We start from the raw sequence: 17,869 nt of genomic DNA, 5'->3' as shown, positions 1-17,869 counted from the left end.
TTTTGAAACATATATATACGGAGGATACAAAAGTCTCAAAACTTAACATTGCACGATGGCGGCATATATATGTGTATCATATGTGTAAGTAACATGCATCCATGTGGCTCGTAAAACTGTATGACGTACAAGTTTGCTAAGTACGTACGAAGGGTAAGGGTACTACACCGAGATAGATTAGAGGGCCCACAATTAGGTGGACTGAGAGATATTTTGGCACATCTACAGGCAGGCGTCGATACGTACGTTTATCATATATATACTCTTTTTGTTATTTTTATTTGACGTTGATTGACCGACCTGTAGATCTATATTTAATTATTCATTTTATTAAAAATTCATATAATTAGTAATTATTATTTCTTATAATTTGATTTATTAAAATAAAACCGAAGACATTATATGCATGAGAAATATACGTGCCTGGTGGATATATGATACTCATACGTACGTAAATTCACTTTCTCCATTAGTCCTTTATTGACGTTCATTTGCTGACGACTCACGAGAATATGCATCAATCGATGCTTTGATGAATTCTCCAACCTAACAGCTCATGTATGTGTGTGCACGAGAGGCAAATTAATTAATATGCTGCTCGATGCACTGCTGCTGCACGCACACGTACCTGAAACCGAGTGGAATCAATTACTACTAATCGTGACGGGTAGCTAATGCGCGTATATAGTACCGTGACAGGCATCGGTCGATCGATCTGGAGACGCAACAAATTCCAAGACTGATGCGTGCTCGGTTGATTAGGACATGAAAAGGTACATGGGATACATCCGTACATACGTACCTGACCACATATACGAGCTTGCACAGGTCAGAAAAGAGTGAGTACTAAGGGGGTATCTGTATATCACCGGGTGATTTTTTTTCCTTAAAATCACACGAATGTAACTATACTATAATTAATTTAATTATAATTTAACTAGCATCTCCTTCCTCCGTTCTAACATAAAAACCAAGAAATATTTATGACCACCTCCTCGTTTCACTAAAGTGAAACAGGAACAAAGGAAGGGGCTTTGGCAACACATCCGTATGTTACTACATATATATCAGTATAGGTGTTTCTCAGTAACACAATCTATAAGTGTTCTGGTAGACCAAGTTACTTGTTCAATACGTTGTAACATATAACAAGTATTACTGTATAACTAGTAAGTATGTGTTGCTACATCGTAACACAAATATCACCTACAAGAACACATATTATGTGATACCTCTGCATTTTTTGTTACTGGACAAGTGAACATCACAGTAAGTGGGTGATACCGTCATATATATATAATGGCGCCAGAAAAAAAGCTTCGGTCATTTCTAAATACATGTTACTGAGTACTTTCATACCTTAACTCTGATTCAATCTTATTTTAGCAACACGCTTACAAAAAATTATACTATATTATTGACGTACATTATATGCCCAACATAACCATGCAAATTTCATTTGTTGAGCCTACATAGTTAAGAAGTAAATGGTGGTGAAAGTTAAAACATCACCAGTCAACGGCGTTAAATAAATTGAAACGGAGGGGATAGAAGAAAAATATTCTTAACGAAAGATGAGGAGACAGGCATCTGTATCTCTTTATGATAAATACAGGCTTTAGTGTACAAAACATGCCGAAGCTATCAGAGTAGTGCTAACATGAAAAATGTGATAAGAGCTTACATACCCCGTCCCGTATACAGGTATGCGGCATACTATTGCACGCGAATAACTCATCTGGAATTCCCATTAGTTTCTGGCAAATGGGACTTCTCGATCTGACGGGTGATCTGCGAAACTGCATAATGAGAGGCACTTGATGTGGCATAATACGATGTCACAGTGAGCTGAGCAAATGTTGGGACCGCATATGCTGCAACCAATAAGAGATCATTAGACAATACTACTACTAGTGATCACACTGCACACTCGATGGATACTGACCATGTTGGTCGAATCATTTGCATGAACTGATTAATTAGCAGAGCACCGTAAGAACAAGAGGAATCCAGATTTTTTTTCAATCATATAAATTAGCAAATTTAGAGCCTCAATTTTTTTTGTCCCTCCTAAGATGCAGATGGCAGGAACTAGAAATGCCACCGCAACATGTTTTTCATGGTACATTTAGTAGAAGACAGACTCAGAGAGGAAATTGCTAGTATCAAATAGGAGCACGGAAAAAGAAAATTCTGATCCAGAGTACATCGTATAAGATCAATACCTGCCCTGTCATATGTGGGTACAGACCCGGTTCATCCTGAATGGATGTTAGTGTTTCCCATTTTTTCTATTGCACACACAACTAAAACACCTCTGCCCAACCATAAAAAGTTATAGAAAATTTAGCTAGATTCATATTACAGTAGAGAAGTAGTTTCTCTCTCCCTTTTGCTGTTGATACTGAACCCAATTGATGTTGGCTAGTGTGTGTGTGTGTGTGTGTGTTGCAAATAATGCCTGACCTCTAGCTATAGTTCCAGAAGAGTATTAATTGTGGCAAACTTTTGTCGAACTATGCTTTGGACTTGGCCTGATTAACTTTATCAGGATTAACCCTTAAATCCAACCCAACAAAGTTAGTATAAGCCCATATTGTTTGGCATTAGATCTGGTTCACCTAAAATACTTGAAGGCCAGCACAACTGGAAGGTAAAGGAGTTTTGCGAGAACAGGATATAGTTTTTTCCTTTTCAGATAATTTTGCTTGGCTATTAGTCTTATGTTTGATAAAAATAAAAGCTATATGTAGTGCTTTAACAGGATTAAAATGTACTAATGCCTGATCCTACCCCGATCACAAAATTCCTTTCTATTGCACTAAAAATATGCAAATTTACAACCTTCGCAGTTCTCATACATCATCTAATGGTGTGAGCTAGAACTTCATCACTACATCTGCAAAAGAATGCAGGCCCGGAACAATTCCTAGGTCTGATCCAAGAGACCCTCATAATAAGGTCAATCGGGTTGGATTATTTGTTGCTCCACAAGATCAAAGATAAAACAAAGGATGAGATATCTACTATTTCAAATGTTGAACTTTTTTCAAAAGGACCAAAATAATCCGGTGCATGGGCAAAAAGGGGGAAAGAAAGGGACTTTTCACACTTCACCTATAGATATACAATATACATAGCAGGATTCTCACAAGCTAACAGAAAGAAGGAGAAAAAACTATCGCATACTCACAATTTCTCAAGATATATTACTAATGCACAAGAATAACTTTTATTGATTAACTGCAAATACTTACCACCAAATAAAGCACTGGCACCAGAGAATAAGAGCAATGGAGGCACCTGGACAAAAAGGATAATATCTTGTTATTTGAATACATAGGAACAACCTAAAGTTGTAAACTGCACAAATTGCTAATGGTAAACATATTAACATAAGTATTATAACACATTCAAAAAAATAGGACTTAATCTGAACTTTCCTATCAACTTCACAATGCCCAATTCTCTCTCAAAATAAAACAAAAAAAAAACTTCATCATACCCAAATTGTAGAAATTCCCTGTTCATGCCCCCAATTCAACATTTTTTTCTGTTACTGAACAGTCGTCTAGCTGTTGCTTTACTTTTGAGTAACATATTTTGTCAAGAATCATTTTGAATTCAACAAATGCCCAGACCATATTCTAAATCACATCACAATCTCCTGCCTAGACTGGATCGGATTAAAAGATTGTTAAATTTAGTATTTTTTATAAGGAGGAAATACTGAGTATATTCTCCATGAACTTACCATCTAATATAGATTGTACGACACTTCTACAGAACTATGAATAAAAAGAATCTAATTATATAATTCAATTTTAAAACAATTGGGGTAAAGTGTGTAACGGCCATTAAGCATGTGGGATACTTCTCCTACCATTCAATTCAAAGATAGGTTCATACATGTCAGAAACTGGAATCTACAACTAGCATAACCTTTTCGCAAGCAGCAGAAATGTGACGCTATCAATCAAATATGCCTGAATTGGATAGAAAAATGTACTTGCATACTAGAATCGCATGAGCTTGGTTTAAGCCATACCCCAACAAGAAGTTGCAGCCACTTTGGGCCCTTCACATGCTTCTGGACGAACGGAATCCCTGTTCCAAAACCACCAGCAAACAATTTATCTAAACAGCCGTAGAAACCTATACTACGAGCTTGAAAATCCCCAAATATCGAGCACAGGGAACTCTTCAAGGTAACCTGTATTGAACCCGTGCACCGCACTGAGCATTGCGCCGGCTCCTGAACCAGCCTACAGCAACACCAATTCACCAAATAGCATGCACAAACGAGTTAGCTACTACTCCCTCCATATTTTTATGTATGACACCGTTAACTTTAAATCATGTTTGACCATTCGTCTTATTTAAAATTTATATTCAAATATACAAAATTATAATGCATAATTAAAGTTTCTATAATAATAAATCTACAATTTTCGCTGCGGCGGCGCTCGAGGCCACACGGATCTAGCCGGAAAAATCTAAGCCGTGGGACGAGATGGGCGTTACCACGGCGGTGGCGTCGTGCAGCACGGAGGTGATGGCCCAGTCGCCCTCTCCCTGCACCACCGTCAAACAACAAACACGGTCAGGCGGGAAACGGCGGACATGAGAGGCGTGGGGAAGAACCCGGAGACGGAGAGGGAGAGGGGTGGGGGGCGGAGATACGCACGGATGAGTTGGGGGTGAGGAGCGAGAGGCAGCGTGGGCAGCGGGCGGAGCCGAGGCCAGGGTTGATGGTGGGGTCGCGGTGGAGGTGCGCGCCGCTCCGCAGCTTCTCCTCGTACACCTCCCGGGTCCCCATGCCGCTCGTCGCCGGCGGCGGCTGCGGCTGCGGCGTGAGTTACTCCGGCGGCGGCTCCGGTGCGCTGCGCTGCTCCTGCTGAGACGTCGGCTCGGCTCGGCCCGGCCCGGCCCGGCCCGGTCCGGTCGGAGTTTTAATCGGTTTGATCTCGCTACGGTCAGACCCGGCACGAGACGGGTTGCGGGCCTTGCAGCGGCATGGAGGAGTTCGCGTGATGTTATAATCGCTCCATTTTTAAACATGGGTTCTTAACGTAAAGTTTGATCATTTGAATGGTTTATTTTGAAGAATATTATTTATTCTGTTATAATTAGTTTTATTATGCATATTAGTGCTTTAAAAAATATAAATGATAAAACATAGAAGTAAAAATAACTCCGTTCAAAATAACTTTATTCTTCTCTCCTTACACACATATACCAATACAGAAGTAAATATATATATATATATATATATATATATATATATATACTCCATTTTATCAAATCACAACTCAATTATTCCTTGGTTCATCAACTCTATTGGTCTATCTATTTTCAATGTATTTATTAATTATTTTTATAAACTTTAATGCAATGGTTACTTAGAAATAAACTTATTTAATAATAAGCAATGATAGACAAAATTGATCTTATTTTAAAATAGAGTTATTATATATTTTAAAGCATGAAGAGAGTACACAACCTTTCCCTATGCTTTGTTATCATGAATAGATTTTTTTTCAACACAATGCAAACGCATAAGTTTCTTATCACTGGCGATAGGTACATTATCTGCAACTAAAATAATAATATAATTAGTCTTAAATACAGGTATTTGAGTAAAGCATAGGACTCGACAAATATTTCTATGGTGCCACTATTGAAGTTTGAACCGTACAGGTCAATGTCAGGAATACAAAACGGCTAGATTATTGTCATCCTGGAGGGATGTGTGGAAGTGTTTTACTATAGATTTATCGATTGAACCAATCGCATTAATCCCCAAGCCATAACACTTGTCGTACTACTTAAAAAAGAAGACAATGATGATGTTAATAAATCTACCACCACACCACCAATCTGGTTTATTTTACCAGCTACTCTATCTTTTATTGTTAAAAAATAGTTATCCACATGTTATTAATATCTTATTACATCTCTAGAATACTAAGTTTATCTCTCTTAAAGAGAATCTATACAACATTTGATGTACATTACAAAGCACGAGTAATTCGCTAGTTTTACATAAAGGTTTAGAAATAGTTCCATTCGAGCCAACTTTTTTGGCACAACACAAAATAGGCTAGCGATACTACCAGTGCCACCAAAGATTTGTTACATATACAAGGAAGCAACCAAACATACTCTTCCACTGTACATATCCAAAGTAACAGAAGGAAATAGCATCGAACGGAAATAAAACCATGATATTAAATTCATATATGCATTGAGACAACAAATCAGAAGATAAACCAGAATGACTCGACCCCCGCTCCCAACCTCCCACACAAAAGCCTCCCACACAGGCAATGAATTCTTCACGGGACGTCTCAACTTCATAATTGTAAACTACATCATCAGTAGGGCAAATATCAAAGTAAATCATTTACAGAATTACGTAGAAAGCACCGTCAAGATAAAATCTGAGTGCCAGGTAGTGTAAAACAATTTCATTTGTTCACTACGAATGGTAATTGCGCCTGTTCAGCTGAGTATTGGAATAAAATGCTGCTTAGTTAGTCAAAAATAAAATAAAATAACTATACAGTTGAACAAATTCTAATTGAAACCACCGATGAGTAACCTGGTTATTCACGAGACGGTCTGCTAAACTTTCAAACACGATGAACGTGCAACTGAGGAAAAGAATAAAACAGCATTCAACTCCTGTGCTCATGCAAGAACTTAGCCAGTGTTCAGCTCACAATCTACATCAAACCAGTTCAGATGGCATACTGAATTCACCTGGGGGAAAGCTAACAAAAACCTGTTATACCTTAAATAGATCAGAAAGAGCTGCACTAAAAACAAATGTGCTTCCTGTTAAAAGTAGCCTCTTTTGTTACATAAAGGCTCTTGTGACCCCCTAATTACAGATAATTAATAAACCTTTAAAAGCCAGGTCTCCAATGACCCAACTGGGGTTGCTGATAAGCCCCTACTTGAGGGGCTGGTGTAGCCACACCTACTCCAACACTGGGACCAATTGCTGATGGCACTTGTTGATGCACCATGGCATGTGGACTTACAATTGAGGAAGGCTGCTGTGGATGGTATAAGCCTGGGAACTGTGCATGGGAGGATTGAGCTGTAGCATTGAATGGTGCATTCCCAGGATTTGGCACAAAAGCACCGGATGTTGTTTGACCGGATAAATTGAAATATGGGGGGCACTGCATAGGCTGCATCTCCCTGGGTGTCTGAATCCAGATATCAGACGTCTCCACCTTTATAAGATATCCCAATTAGTGAATGAAGTAAGGCACATCGAAAACATTGCCAAGGCATAAAATTGAACTGTAGGGAAGAGGTACAACATAATTCCTAAGTTATGTTCTAATTAAAATACTGCAATGGCCTAGAAATTCGAGCGCAAATTTGGTTGTATTGCAAAAAAAAAGTGCATAGTTCATTTTGAAACAAAGCAGGATGACAGCCCAGCCATGCACTACATATCGTACTCAACAAGAAAGCAGAAAAACAATGGTAATCCATGTCTAACTTCAGCCATCCATAAAATTGTACCTGTGGGGATGGTGCATAAAGGTTGTTATCCTTGTACTTGATCCTATTGACATCATCAACACCAACATTACCTCCAATAATGCCAGGAGAGCTAATTGGATAACCAGCTGGATGAGTATAATTTCCATAACCAGAAGGGCTGCCAGCTGGAACAGGTTTATATTGTGAAACTCCGTACTTCATGCCACCTGCTGCCAAATGTGAACCTCCTCCTGGCATCTGAAGATAATTGTTTCCATTTGATGGATAAGGGATATTTGTTGGAAAGTTTGGCATAGCCATCGGTGGGGCATAAAATGGAGAGTATATATGATGACGGTATGGCATGAAATTTGGATAATGTTGCATATGAAGAGGAGGGTATAATTGTGCTGCTTGTTGTGGTTGGGACATATGTTGCAGTTGTTGAGAGATAGCAACAGGACTGCTGCTCACTATTTGTGAATTTAGAGCCTGCAAAAGAACAAATGAATAATATCAGATATCACAATAACATTACGAGACAGATAGTACTTATCTGCAAGACATTGTGTTAACAAAAAAATGGAAAGGTAGCAAATGCTTAAAACTCATGGACTTGTTGGTCAAACTGATGCCTAATATTTTATATTGAACATATCTTATTCACTTCTGTTTTTAAGTGGGGAAATACAATGCTTAGGTCCAAACATATCCAAGAAAATTGTGTATTTGCTGCCCCATTTATAAAGCAATGAGGATTAAATCAACAAAAGTGCAATATGACAGGTGGTCAAATAGGTCATGTTAAAAATGAAGAACACAAGAAAAGGTAAACGCTCAGTCAATTGCAAATTTACAAGTAGTGCCACCTCAGATGTGGAAGGGAGTACTTGTGAATGTACATTAGATTCTGGTATTCTGAACACTTGCACGGCATTATCTGCTTCAGGATTTTCTGAAGGGTACCCCTGCTTATAGACAGGGGGAGAGACGGTGAGAAAGCTATAGCATTACAGAGAAGCATGCAGTGACATCCAAGTACAACTGAACTCACCAGAAAATTTACCTGAGAAGGGGATGCCATTGCTTGTGGAGGTTCCACTAGATTGTATAACTGTGCCTCATTATTTGGATGCCTATTAGGGTTTTCATGACCATATGTCTGGAAAAAAAAGAGTAAGTTTCACCCATTCAAAGATCCAAATATCTGAGAAAAATGCATCAACGCTATCATACATAATACTAAATACTAATCTAAAATAAATGCCAGCACAAGTAATTCTCCAAACATCTCAAATCAGTAAAATAGAAAAAAAAGTAGCAGTGTTTCCATAGAGCTAACTATTCTTCAGTGACTTACAGAAAACACAGTCAGATTTGAGGCGCTCTGCATATTTTGGCCATCAACAGGTCCAATTGGAGTATCACTCTGAACCAACCCAAGACCATCATCATTCTCAACCTCCTCACCATTCATTTCTATGCTATCCTCAGATGGTGGCAAGGAAATCTCAGCTGTCGATGTGGATAAATTGAGTTGTGAAGATCTTGCTTGCTCATCCATCTCATCATGCCCAGCATGCAATGAGTCCTCTTGAACGAGTTCAACTGGTTCTTGTACACTACATGCAACAAAGAAAATGAGCCATATTTGCTGAAAAGCTAACAACTCCGACCAGAACAATTCATACCACATTTAACAATAGCATGCTAAATTAGAGCCTTACTTTATCAACTATCATAAAGTATTGCAGTAAGTTGCTATAGGTTGCAGAACATTTTATCACATTTCTAAGAAAGATATTAAGACTTCAGGATGTTATAGGCAGGTGGAAAAGTAAATCAAGCACACAGAACAATTTTTTAACTAGATTGCATGTCAATTCCATGCAGTAAGGAAGCAATTTCAGCAGAAAAGCTTGATTGCATTTATTTTAAGGTGTATTCTATATATTGTTAAATAATGAGCGATTCACGCTATTGGCATAGGATCACCCAACTGTTCTTGTTCTTCCGATTCTGATGGACTTTCTGAGATCGGTACTTGGTCTGTACCAGACCCAGCAGGGAAACTGCCAAACCTCAATCCTGTCTGCTCATACTCTGGTACACGGAGATGTTCTGGGATAATCACATGCTCCATCTCATGAATGCAAGCTTGAGAGACTTTAGAACACAAGACATTCTCATCCAGTGCATTAGAATTTTCAGCGTTGCTAGCCGAAGGTGTTATTGCATCTGTTCCATTGTTATCAATATCAGTGTTGGAAGACTTCTTTGTTGATTTTGGCTTCCACTCCTTAGCTGGCTGCAGGGCTGCAGAGGAGATATAGAACATGTATTTCAGATTTACAGTCACCTCTAAGACAAAAAGAAGGAACAATGTGAATTTCACTCCTGTGGCCCAAACCCAACACCATATGTTACACGTCAGGACTCAAAATGGATTCTATCAGAGAAATATCACATGAAGATCATGCATATATGAACTACTTGGCCGTCCAAATGATTTTTTTATGAAAACATGTAAAAAGCATGGTGCGAGTGGAACGTGATGTTACAATAGTCCAATAAGAAAGACAATGGAAATACATCTAAACAAGTTTGTGTTTATCCTTCGATGATTCAAAATAAATGCACAACAATTATGTTCTTGATTCATACCAAAATTTCTTACTAGCATAAAAAGAAACGCATACTCATCCTATTATTTTCTATATGCACTTCATAAATGACATTTCAGAGGAGCTAACATATTAAAAAATCATGTAAGATCAACATGATTTCAAAATTTTTATTTATGACTTTTGCTAAATCAAGATGTGAATTGTTCATCTTCTAAGTACTAAAAAACCAAAATTTGGTCCTAGCATCCAGTGAACAACAAGAACGAGCAGTCTATGATGTGATATGGGTTTCGTCTTATAATCTTTGACACACTGTCGCTAACCAATTGAATGGCACAAATAACTTTGAGAATGTTACCTTTCTGGTTACTGGTAGGACCCTGCTGATATTTGATGGTGTTAGAGGCCACAAAAGATCTGCCACCAGATCTGCCACGATGTATTGAATCTAAAGCAGTTCTGTGAATGGGCTGCATGTTTTTAGACATAAAATGACGTGGCCCACCTGGGACAAAATTTCCCCTCTGATTATTTATGTGAGAACCACCACTTGATACATGGAAGTGAGAACCTGAACAGGCAGAAGGCTGCCTCCCCACATCAACCACTCCAACATGATGCCGATTGGAACCAACAGCACCTTCAGAAGCTTTCAAACCTGGTCGGGTTTTAGCTGCATCAGAACTAGGAGGTTGTTGATCATCCTGGGAGTTCTTCAAATGTGGCTTCACATACTTCTGAGCAGTGCTCTGTGCCGGCCTCTTCACTTGATGCATGTCAGAGTTGTAGCTGTGCTTTGCACCTTGCGTTATCTGGCCATCTGAAGTTGTAGCTGGAGGATGGTTCCGACCAGATTGAACTACAGGCACGCTACAGAGCAACAACACAGTAAGCAAAATGTTATTTAATGTTAAGGTGCACAAATGGAAGAAAACTGGCCATTTGAAAAATGCTTAATGCACAGGCTAGTTAGGTAAGCAGAGATTAAGCAATTCCAGTAAAGCATTTCAGTCCTGTCTCTTATACAAATTTTGGTAATTACTACATCCATTCTTTTTCCCTTTTAAGTTTTCTTACTTGTCATTGACTCCTGGTCTTGAGATGCAACTTTTGACAATACTTTTTATAACTTTACATGAAGATATAATAATATATGCAATTTCCATATAACAAATCTGATTAATTCCAAAAACATATTCATGATCAAGTTTTGAGAAGGTTGAGACATGGATACTACGGTGCAAGAAAAGAGAAGGTAGATAGGGCATCCATGAAGGTTGAAATAAAGTTCTGAAAAAAAACCACTGGAGAGCCAACGAAGCAGCAGTATATGGTATAATCTTCCAAACAAGAAAATAAGATAGCTATCAGGTTAGACATAGAAATTAGACAAGCAAAAAAGGTTTAATGTTGTTTGCTATCTGTGGTGTAACCCAAACTGTTGTGACCTTAAGTCATGCACAGGATGGGGACATTGAATTTGAAGAACGTCACTCAGGGGAGAAATAGAAGGGAAGAACCAAGCCTTATGTGGTGAGGATGAGAGTTAATCCTCATCATGGATTCACTCATGGACATATATAGATGAGTATTAATAAGTCTATTCTTGGGTATATTCCTTTGTTCATATTTTCCTTAGTGTTGTTCGCCTATTTCTGACACCCTAAGGATAAACCTAAGGGATAAGGGTGACTATTCTCCAACACACACCAACACTGCCTAACAATCAGATACTTCATTTACTTCAATGTAGAAACTCTTTAATAAACATCATTACTACTCTACAATGATAAATCAACTACAAAAGATACAGCGAACAAATAAATATACAGATGATATGGCTCACATATGTTTTGACCCAGACGTAGTGTGATTTCTGGTAAGGTCTCAAAAACCAGAACATATGGTAGCGGAAGTAATATGGACAAGAGGGGAAAAGTCATCAAACTATAAGACAATCATACCTCCTATCAGACACTTTTACATTTGGTGAACCTTTGTATCCTAGCTCTGGTCTGTTTTCAACCACACCATGCCTGTTGTCTCTCACAACCCGAAATTCCCGATTAGGACCTACATTAAGACATGTCAACCAAATAGGCCCACAACCACACTTCGTTTCTTAATACTGCACAAATAATGACAATATATACAAATGGTGGGATTCAACTGTGTTACCAGATGCATGACCATGGCTGTAAGTTCTTTGGTCATTCTCAACCCTTTGTGTGCGTGGCTTCGTCCACTGTGAACTGTGCTCAACTTGTGCTGAAGCATCAGCAATGTTTTTCTGGCCTGCACTCTGAAATAGCAAACATATATAACCAATCAGAAAGAGTGATCCATAGCAATGTGTGAAACTGTGAATTAAAGCAATGGATTAAAACATCATGTTTCGATCAAGATGTCACATGTGGGGCACAGAGAACTTCAACACAAATGAAGGTTGAAATGCTCAGTTAAACATCAGCGCACGCCATGATGTTGCCTTAAAAAGTGAAAACAGCAGACATAAAACCAAACTGTAACATGAAGAGCCTCAAAAACTAATAAGTGTGTCAATAGATGTAAGATGTAGACTTTGAACCCATCTCAGTTTCGAATTGTGTGCTGTAAATTTATGGCAAATCTAGCATTGATAACCAAATTCACATATTTAGGTGTGGCACACCTTGTTTCATAAATGGAGATTTGATCGTATACCCTCCCCCTAGATTGAAATTGAGGATTTACCCTTCTGCGTCAATGGCATGTGGGTCATCTAAGGTTATTCACAAGTGGGTCAGCAGGGTAAATCCTCAATCTCAATCCAAACAGAGGGTATATGATCAAGGTTTACATCTAGTTTGCTGGCACAACAACAATTGTCCTGTCACTATTAAAAAGGCTTACCAAGCATAACTATATGTGAAGTTGACTATGGGCGCTACTGCCAATAAAAACGCAAAAACACTTTTTTTCAATCCTCATTAACATATTTTTTTCCAAAACTGCAAATGTATACCTCTCTTTTCTTGTCCCTTTTTCTTTTCACTTCATGAAATGGATCTGCAAATGTAAACCATGAAAAGAATTATAATAGCTAATACAGAAATATCTTCCATCTACAACAAGGCAACTTCACAAATATTAAATGAATGTGACCTGTCTGTAGCCTGGTAATATCCTCACCGAGTTTGGGGCAAAAAAAATATATCAAGTGCTTGCACTAAGCAATGCAATTCATTTATAGTAAAAGAAAAATAGAAGTATCAGTACCTCCACAAACATCTACTTGAGATATGAAACCCTTGTACCAGATAAATCTGGTGTGATTGCTCACTTTATTAGTTACAAGCATCAGTAAATCCAAGGTCGTAATCACTAATCCTATCACACTAAAAGCCCTAGAAACATAATATACTAGCTACCCCAAAACTAAACAAGACGACAAATCAACAACGACGCCAACAGCTCCAGATCGTATCAGCTACAAAACCCTAGCGCCCAATCCCCAATTCCGCGAGGCCCACAGAGAGGCGCTCCACGCCATAGACTAATGCAGGGGAGAAAACCACACCCGCAAAACCCTAGCTACGCGCGGGCACGAGATCGAAGCGGCCAGATCAGGAAGGGAGGGGGGAGGGGACCTTGGTTGAGGAGCCTCTGCGTGGTCTCGTTGGGGTCCATGCCGCACTCGCGGAGGGCGGCGTAGATGTCGGCGTCGGAGTGGCCGCCGACGACCTCCTTGATAGACTGGATGGTGGACTGGATCGCCGTCTGCCCCCCTCGCGCCCCCGCCGACCCCGCCGCCGCCGCCGCCCTCTCGGTGGGCCTCCCCCCGCCGCCCGCCATGGCGCACCCCCGCGAGATCGGCCAAACGCTACGCCGGAGGAGGAGCAGCGCGTGGTGGTGATCGCCGCCGAAATCGCATCAAACGACGCGCGGCGGCCCCCGGGGCGAGGCGAGCTAGGGCGTCGTGGGTTTTTGGTCGGGGTGGGTGAGTGCGAGTGGTTGGGGGGGCCTCGGCTTCCTTCGGCTCGGTGCTCCGTTCAAAGGGAGACTCGAGACGAGAGAAGTGATATGAAAAAAAATAAATTGTTGCGGGTTCGTGATTTTTTTTATTATAAAAAAAATGAAAAATGCGGTGCTGGGGTGTGCATTGCACGAGGCGCAGGCGCAGGCGCTGGCGCGGCGCACGGGTTTTACGGCCAAGCGGCGAGCGGTAAATGCGCGGAGGGTGTGATTTGTTGAAATGACGTGTATACCCCTGGCTACTGCAGTTTGGAGTTTTCACCCTGCATCATTTTCACTTATATTTTTGGCTTTTGGGAAAAAGCTAAACAGTATATTTGCGAATGAAAATAATTTATAAATAAAATATATATGTATGTGTTTTTAGCTATATAAAAGAAAAGGCTAGAAAATAAAAACTTCTCATAATGTTAAAAATGCAAATGTTGTCTTATATATAAAAACAAAATTTAATAGAGGAGGGTGTACAAGTCAAAACTTTTGATTTTGTGAATTTTTTCGTCTTTATAATTCTAGTTATGTTTTATCGCCAAGAATACTTACATAAAAGTTTTGCCTATAAATTATTTCTAAATTATTAATGAAGGCTCATTCGTTTCATCTCTTCTCACGCATCCCAAACCGCTAAACGTTGTGTTTTTTAAGAAAATTTTCTATAGAAAAGTTGTTTTAAAATTTTAGATTAATCTATTTTTATAACTTTTATGATTAATAATTAATTAATTATGTATTAATCTATTACCGTATTTCCCGTGTCGGTTAATAAGCCAGCCACCGAAAGCAGCCGAAGTCAGATATTTCACTTATGCTTAATTGAAGCGAAACAATAGGGCTCAACTGGTTCGGTCGGGGTAAACAGGGGTAGAAGCGTCGTTTGGTAATTACTACGGGCCGAGCTTGTGTGCTGGGCTTGGCTGAGCGGGCCGGGTACATATTATCCGTTCGAATCCTTTTTCTCTATTATTGTTATTTCTGTAACAATTCGGTTTTTTTTTCCTTTTCATCCTATCATTCCAGTGTATAAGCATGACGAATATCAGGCTATGTGCTATTCAAACATATTCGTCCCAGAAACATAACATTTTTTTCGAATGATTATGCGGTTCTATGATAGTACAACCTTGTTACATAATTTTTTCATAAATATACGCCTAAAGAATTCCTTCGGAAAAAAGCTTGCACCAATTAAAAAAAATTGGCATGTACTGACAGTCCAGCTAGCTTAGAGCATCCCGACAGCTCATCTAAATTTGGTCATCCATATTTTCATTTAGATAATCATCTAAACTAGTTTCTTTCTTCATATTTTTATGTACTCCACTAGATCATCCATATATGACATCATCTATATCTCTTTGGAGGATGAAGATATATCATCCAAATATAAATGTTCGCTCTCCTAATATGGATGACAACTAAAAATAGATGATAGGATAGCTGTTCTGTTGGAGCTCAATTTATAGTCTTCATCCTATATTTTCAGGATAGATGATGGATCGCCATTTCTACCTCATTGCAGTTGGCATTTGGTCAAGCTGCGCATGCATTGTGGCCTCTGCAGATTCTCCCCTGACATCCACCAATTGGTACATGTCCTCCCTCCTCTGCATCTCCAATGGGAGGCTCGCCCTGCACACAAAATATATATTTTCACCCATGGATCATACCAAAAATTATAGCAGAAATGGGATGAAAAGGGAGTTTTTGCCTTATGGTTTGGATCATAGAGAGGTCGATTTCGCCTATGACAGTTGCTTCCTCGTGCCCTGCCGCTGCAATGACTTCACCAAACTGCAGGGTTGTAAATTCAGAGTTATTTTTAGATTATAATACCGGTGAAATCCAAATTAGGATGTGCGGGAACGGCTTTGAATATGCACTGGTCTTATTACTGGTCCAATGAGGCTTGAATGGCCCCAGATCATGAAGTCCGATGCTGCATCAGGGTCTCTTGCTGGCGAGCATGTCACCACAAACAACTGAAACCGGGAAAGAAAATAATTAGTGTTGGATTTGCTCTCGTTTTCAGAGATTGTAATGCCGAATTCATGTGGATCACCTGATTGTCAACAGCCCTGCAGGAGAGAGAGAGAGAAATTAGACAATTATCTCAAGAAATGAACACACTTGTCCCAATCTCCCCAAAAAATGTACAGATAAAAGGTGATAGAACTGTATGCAGAATTGCTGGGAAATAGATAGATGATGAAACCTGGACTTCTGCATAAGGTCCCAAAGAAGCTGCCCGGTGCTCATGTTGAATGCAGAAGGATAGCATACCAAGTGTGCACCTGATTTGTCAGAAACCGCAAGATGTGACTTCAGATTGAAATCAGTACAGCTGAAAATGGTCTTCTTGGATGTCAAGGATTTGGATCCAATTCTTCCCCTGGTCACTGGAGCTTCTTACCTCTTGATCTATACAGCATTGCCAATTCTGGAAATCTGATGTCATGGCATATCCCAATGCCAATCCGTCCAACATCTGCATCATACAGATCGTCGGTTACCCTATCAATCAGACTGCAAACTTATCGTGTACCACGCATAAAATTCTTCAGATAGCTTTACTACTAGTGGAGTTGAAGTGTATGAACTTACAGAACACGGTACTAAAGCTGTTATCACACACTTGCAGTTGCAGTTGCAGACATGCTATATATCTCCATTTCGTTTTTCAGTTAAGTTTTCAGCAAAATGGTGGGCTCAGGACGTACCAGTGTCAACTACAGTAGGTTCTTGTCCAGCGGTGAAGGTGTCAGATTCACTGAAAATGATGTCTCCTGGGATGTCAATCTCAAACAAATGGAGCTGAAATTATCCATCGACAAGGAGTCACTACACTGATTACCACTACCTGATTAACAAAACATAGCTACTTGACACAGATTAACTGCATTACTCAAAGATGCTTACTTTCCTATGCTTGGCTTTTATCTGTCCATCCGGACCGATCACACAGCAGGTGTTGAACAGCCGCCCGGAGGATCTCTCAGGAATCGACCCTCCTACAATGGTGATCTTCCTCCGGGAGGCGGCCTCCGACAGCATCGAGATCGACGGCGATGCTCCGCCGTCTATGTCCTCGCCGTAGCCCGGCGCCGTCTCCATCGAGTAAGGGCAGCTCCATATCTCCTGAAACAAGGACGGCATCATCAGAGGCGTCCGTCCTGCAACCTTTCTATTCTTGGATTTCAGTTAGTTCAGCCGATCACATGTATATTTTTCTTCAGAATCAGTGCTCCATACACGTTCAGCTCAGCTGTCTGAATGTGTTCGTCATCTGAGATAGTGACAAAACGATGAGGAGGGGGACGGGGACTTACCGGGAGGACGACGAGCGTGGCGCCGGCGGCCGCGGCGGCGTCGACGCGGGAGCGCGCGCGGGCGATGTTCTCCTCCCTGCGCGGCGACACCGGCAGCTGCAACAGCGCGACCTTGTACTGAAAAACGCCAGCAACACGAAGGGTCAGTTCAGCTACCCTGTCTAGCCATTACTGGCGGCACCAAGAAAGGCACCTTGCTGAGTAGTGGCGACGATGAGGAGATTGAGACAGCGGCCATTGTTGCCGAGAGAGAGGGAGAGACACGATCGCTGGCGGTGACGAGAGAGTGGAGACCGGGGGATCGATGACGATGAGTGGTCTGAAGGGGGAAGAAAGGAAGGCTGCGGGTGTTGACCTGCTGGAACATGTGTACATCAGATGATGATGTCCGGAATA

The 17,869-nt window shown here is 40.2% G+C and overlaps 3 protein-coding genes across 7 annotated transcripts; all 3 read right to left on the bottom strand.

Annotated features, from left to right (window-relative positions):
- Window positions 1-1,503: 1,503 nt before the first annotated feature.
- LOC121054806 lies at window positions 1,504-4,964 on the bottom strand. The gene is made up of 6 exons (XM_040525586.1): window positions 4,688-4,964; window positions 4,525-4,575; window positions 4,214-4,265; window positions 4,049-4,107; window positions 3,258-3,303; window positions 1,504-1,874 (listed from the first exon to the last, which is right to left on the bottom strand). The coding sequence occupies exons 1-6, from the start codon at window positions 4,817-4,819 to the stop codon at window positions 1,735-1,737; spliced, it is 480 nt and encodes a 159-aa protein (XP_040381520.1). The 5' UTR covers window positions 4,820-4,964; the 3' UTR covers window positions 1,504-1,734.
- Window positions 4,965-6,657: 1,693 nt separating this feature from the next.
- On the bottom strand, window positions 6,658-14,155 carry LOC102709938. Of its 5 annotated transcripts, none has more exons than XM_040525583.1 (11): window positions 13,763-14,155; window positions 13,138-13,181; window positions 12,312-12,435; window positions 12,098-12,206; window positions 10,492-11,003; window positions 9,507-9,822; window positions 8,867-9,128; window positions 8,561-8,668; window positions 8,397-8,474; window positions 7,546-7,998; window positions 6,658-7,247 (listed from the first exon to the last, which is right to left on the bottom strand). In XM_040525583.1, the coding sequence occupies exons 1-11, from the start codon at window positions 13,965-13,967 to the stop codon at window positions 6,912-6,914; spliced, it is 2,547 nt and encodes an 848-aa protein (XP_040381517.1). In that variant the 5' UTR covers window positions 13,968-14,155; the 3' UTR covers window positions 6,658-6,911. The 5 variants fall into 5 exon arrangements, with proteins under 5 accessions (XP_040381517.1, XP_040381519.1, XP_040381515.1 ...); XM_040525585.1 differs by having other exon boundaries at window positions 8,409-8,474; XM_040525581.1 differs by having other exon boundaries at window positions 8,376-8,474; window positions 13,763-14,154.
- Window positions 14,156-15,565: 1,410 nt separating this feature from the next.
- LOC102711625 (omega-amidase, chloroplastic-like) lies at window positions 15,566-17,869 on the bottom strand. Its single transcript, XM_006655833.3, has 10 exons — window positions 17,667-17,869; window positions 17,474-17,590; window positions 17,064-17,282; window positions 16,865-16,958; window positions 16,558-16,632; window positions 16,360-16,438; window positions 16,207-16,222; window positions 16,040-16,126; window positions 15,856-15,938; window positions 15,566-15,776 (listed from the first exon to the last, which is right to left on the bottom strand). Exons 1-10 carry the CDS (start codon window positions 17,838-17,840, stop codon window positions 15,653-15,655), a joined length of 1,068 nt encoding a protein of 355 aa, XP_006655896.3. The 5' UTR covers window positions 17,841-17,869; the 3' UTR covers window positions 15,566-15,652.

The sequence above is a fragment of the Oryza brachyantha genome, chromosome 6 (assembly GCF_000231095.2).
Source record: "Oryza brachyantha chromosome 6, ObraRS2, whole genome shotgun sequence".
NCBI classification, from domain to species: Eukaryota; Viridiplantae; Streptophyta; class Magnoliopsida; order Poales; family Poaceae; genus Oryza; species Oryza brachyantha.
This window is presented reverse-complemented; position numbering and strand designations above follow the sequence as displayed.

Excerpts from the sequence above, each read along its gene's own strand:
- LOC121054806 (XM_040525586.1), bottom strand. The coding sequence starts at position 4,819 with ATGGGGACCCGGGAGGTGTACGAGGAGAAGCTGCGGAGCGGCGCGCAC. Across the intron at positions 4,266-4,524 it reads TGCACGACGCCACCGCCGTG|GCTGGTTCAGGAGCCGGCGC; the intron begins GTAACGCCCATC and ends GTGTTGCTGTAG. Across the intron at positions 4,108-4,213 it reads GGTGCACGGGTTCAATACAG|GGATTCCGTTCGTCCAGAAG; the intron begins GTTACCTTGAAG and ends GTTTTGGAACAG.
- LOC102709938 (XM_040525581.1), bottom strand. The coding sequence starts at position 13,967 with ATGGCGGGCGGCGGGGGGAGGCCCACCGAGAGGGCGGCGGCGGCGGCG. Across the intron at positions 12,436-13,137 it reads AAAGGGACAAGAAAAGAGAG|AGTGCAGGCCAGAAAAACAT; the intron begins GTATACATTTGC and ends TTGCTATTTCAG. Across the intron at positions 9,129-9,506 it reads GAATCGGAAGAACAAGAACA|TGTACAAGAACCAGTTGAAC; the intron begins GTTGGGTGATCC and ends TGTTGCATGTAG.
- LOC102711625 (XM_006655833.3), bottom strand. The coding sequence starts at position 17,840 with ATGTTCCAGCAGGTCAACACCCGCAGCCTTCCTTTCTTCCCCCTTCAG. Across the intron at positions 17,591-17,666 it reads CGTCGCCACTACTCAGCAAG|TACAAGGTCGCGCTGTTGCA; the intron begins GTGCCTTTCTTG and ends GGCGTTTTTCAG. Across the intron at positions 16,959-17,063 it reads TAAAAGCCAAGCATAGGAAA|CTCCATTTGTTTGAGATTGA; the intron begins GTAAGCATCTTT and ends GGATAATTTCAG.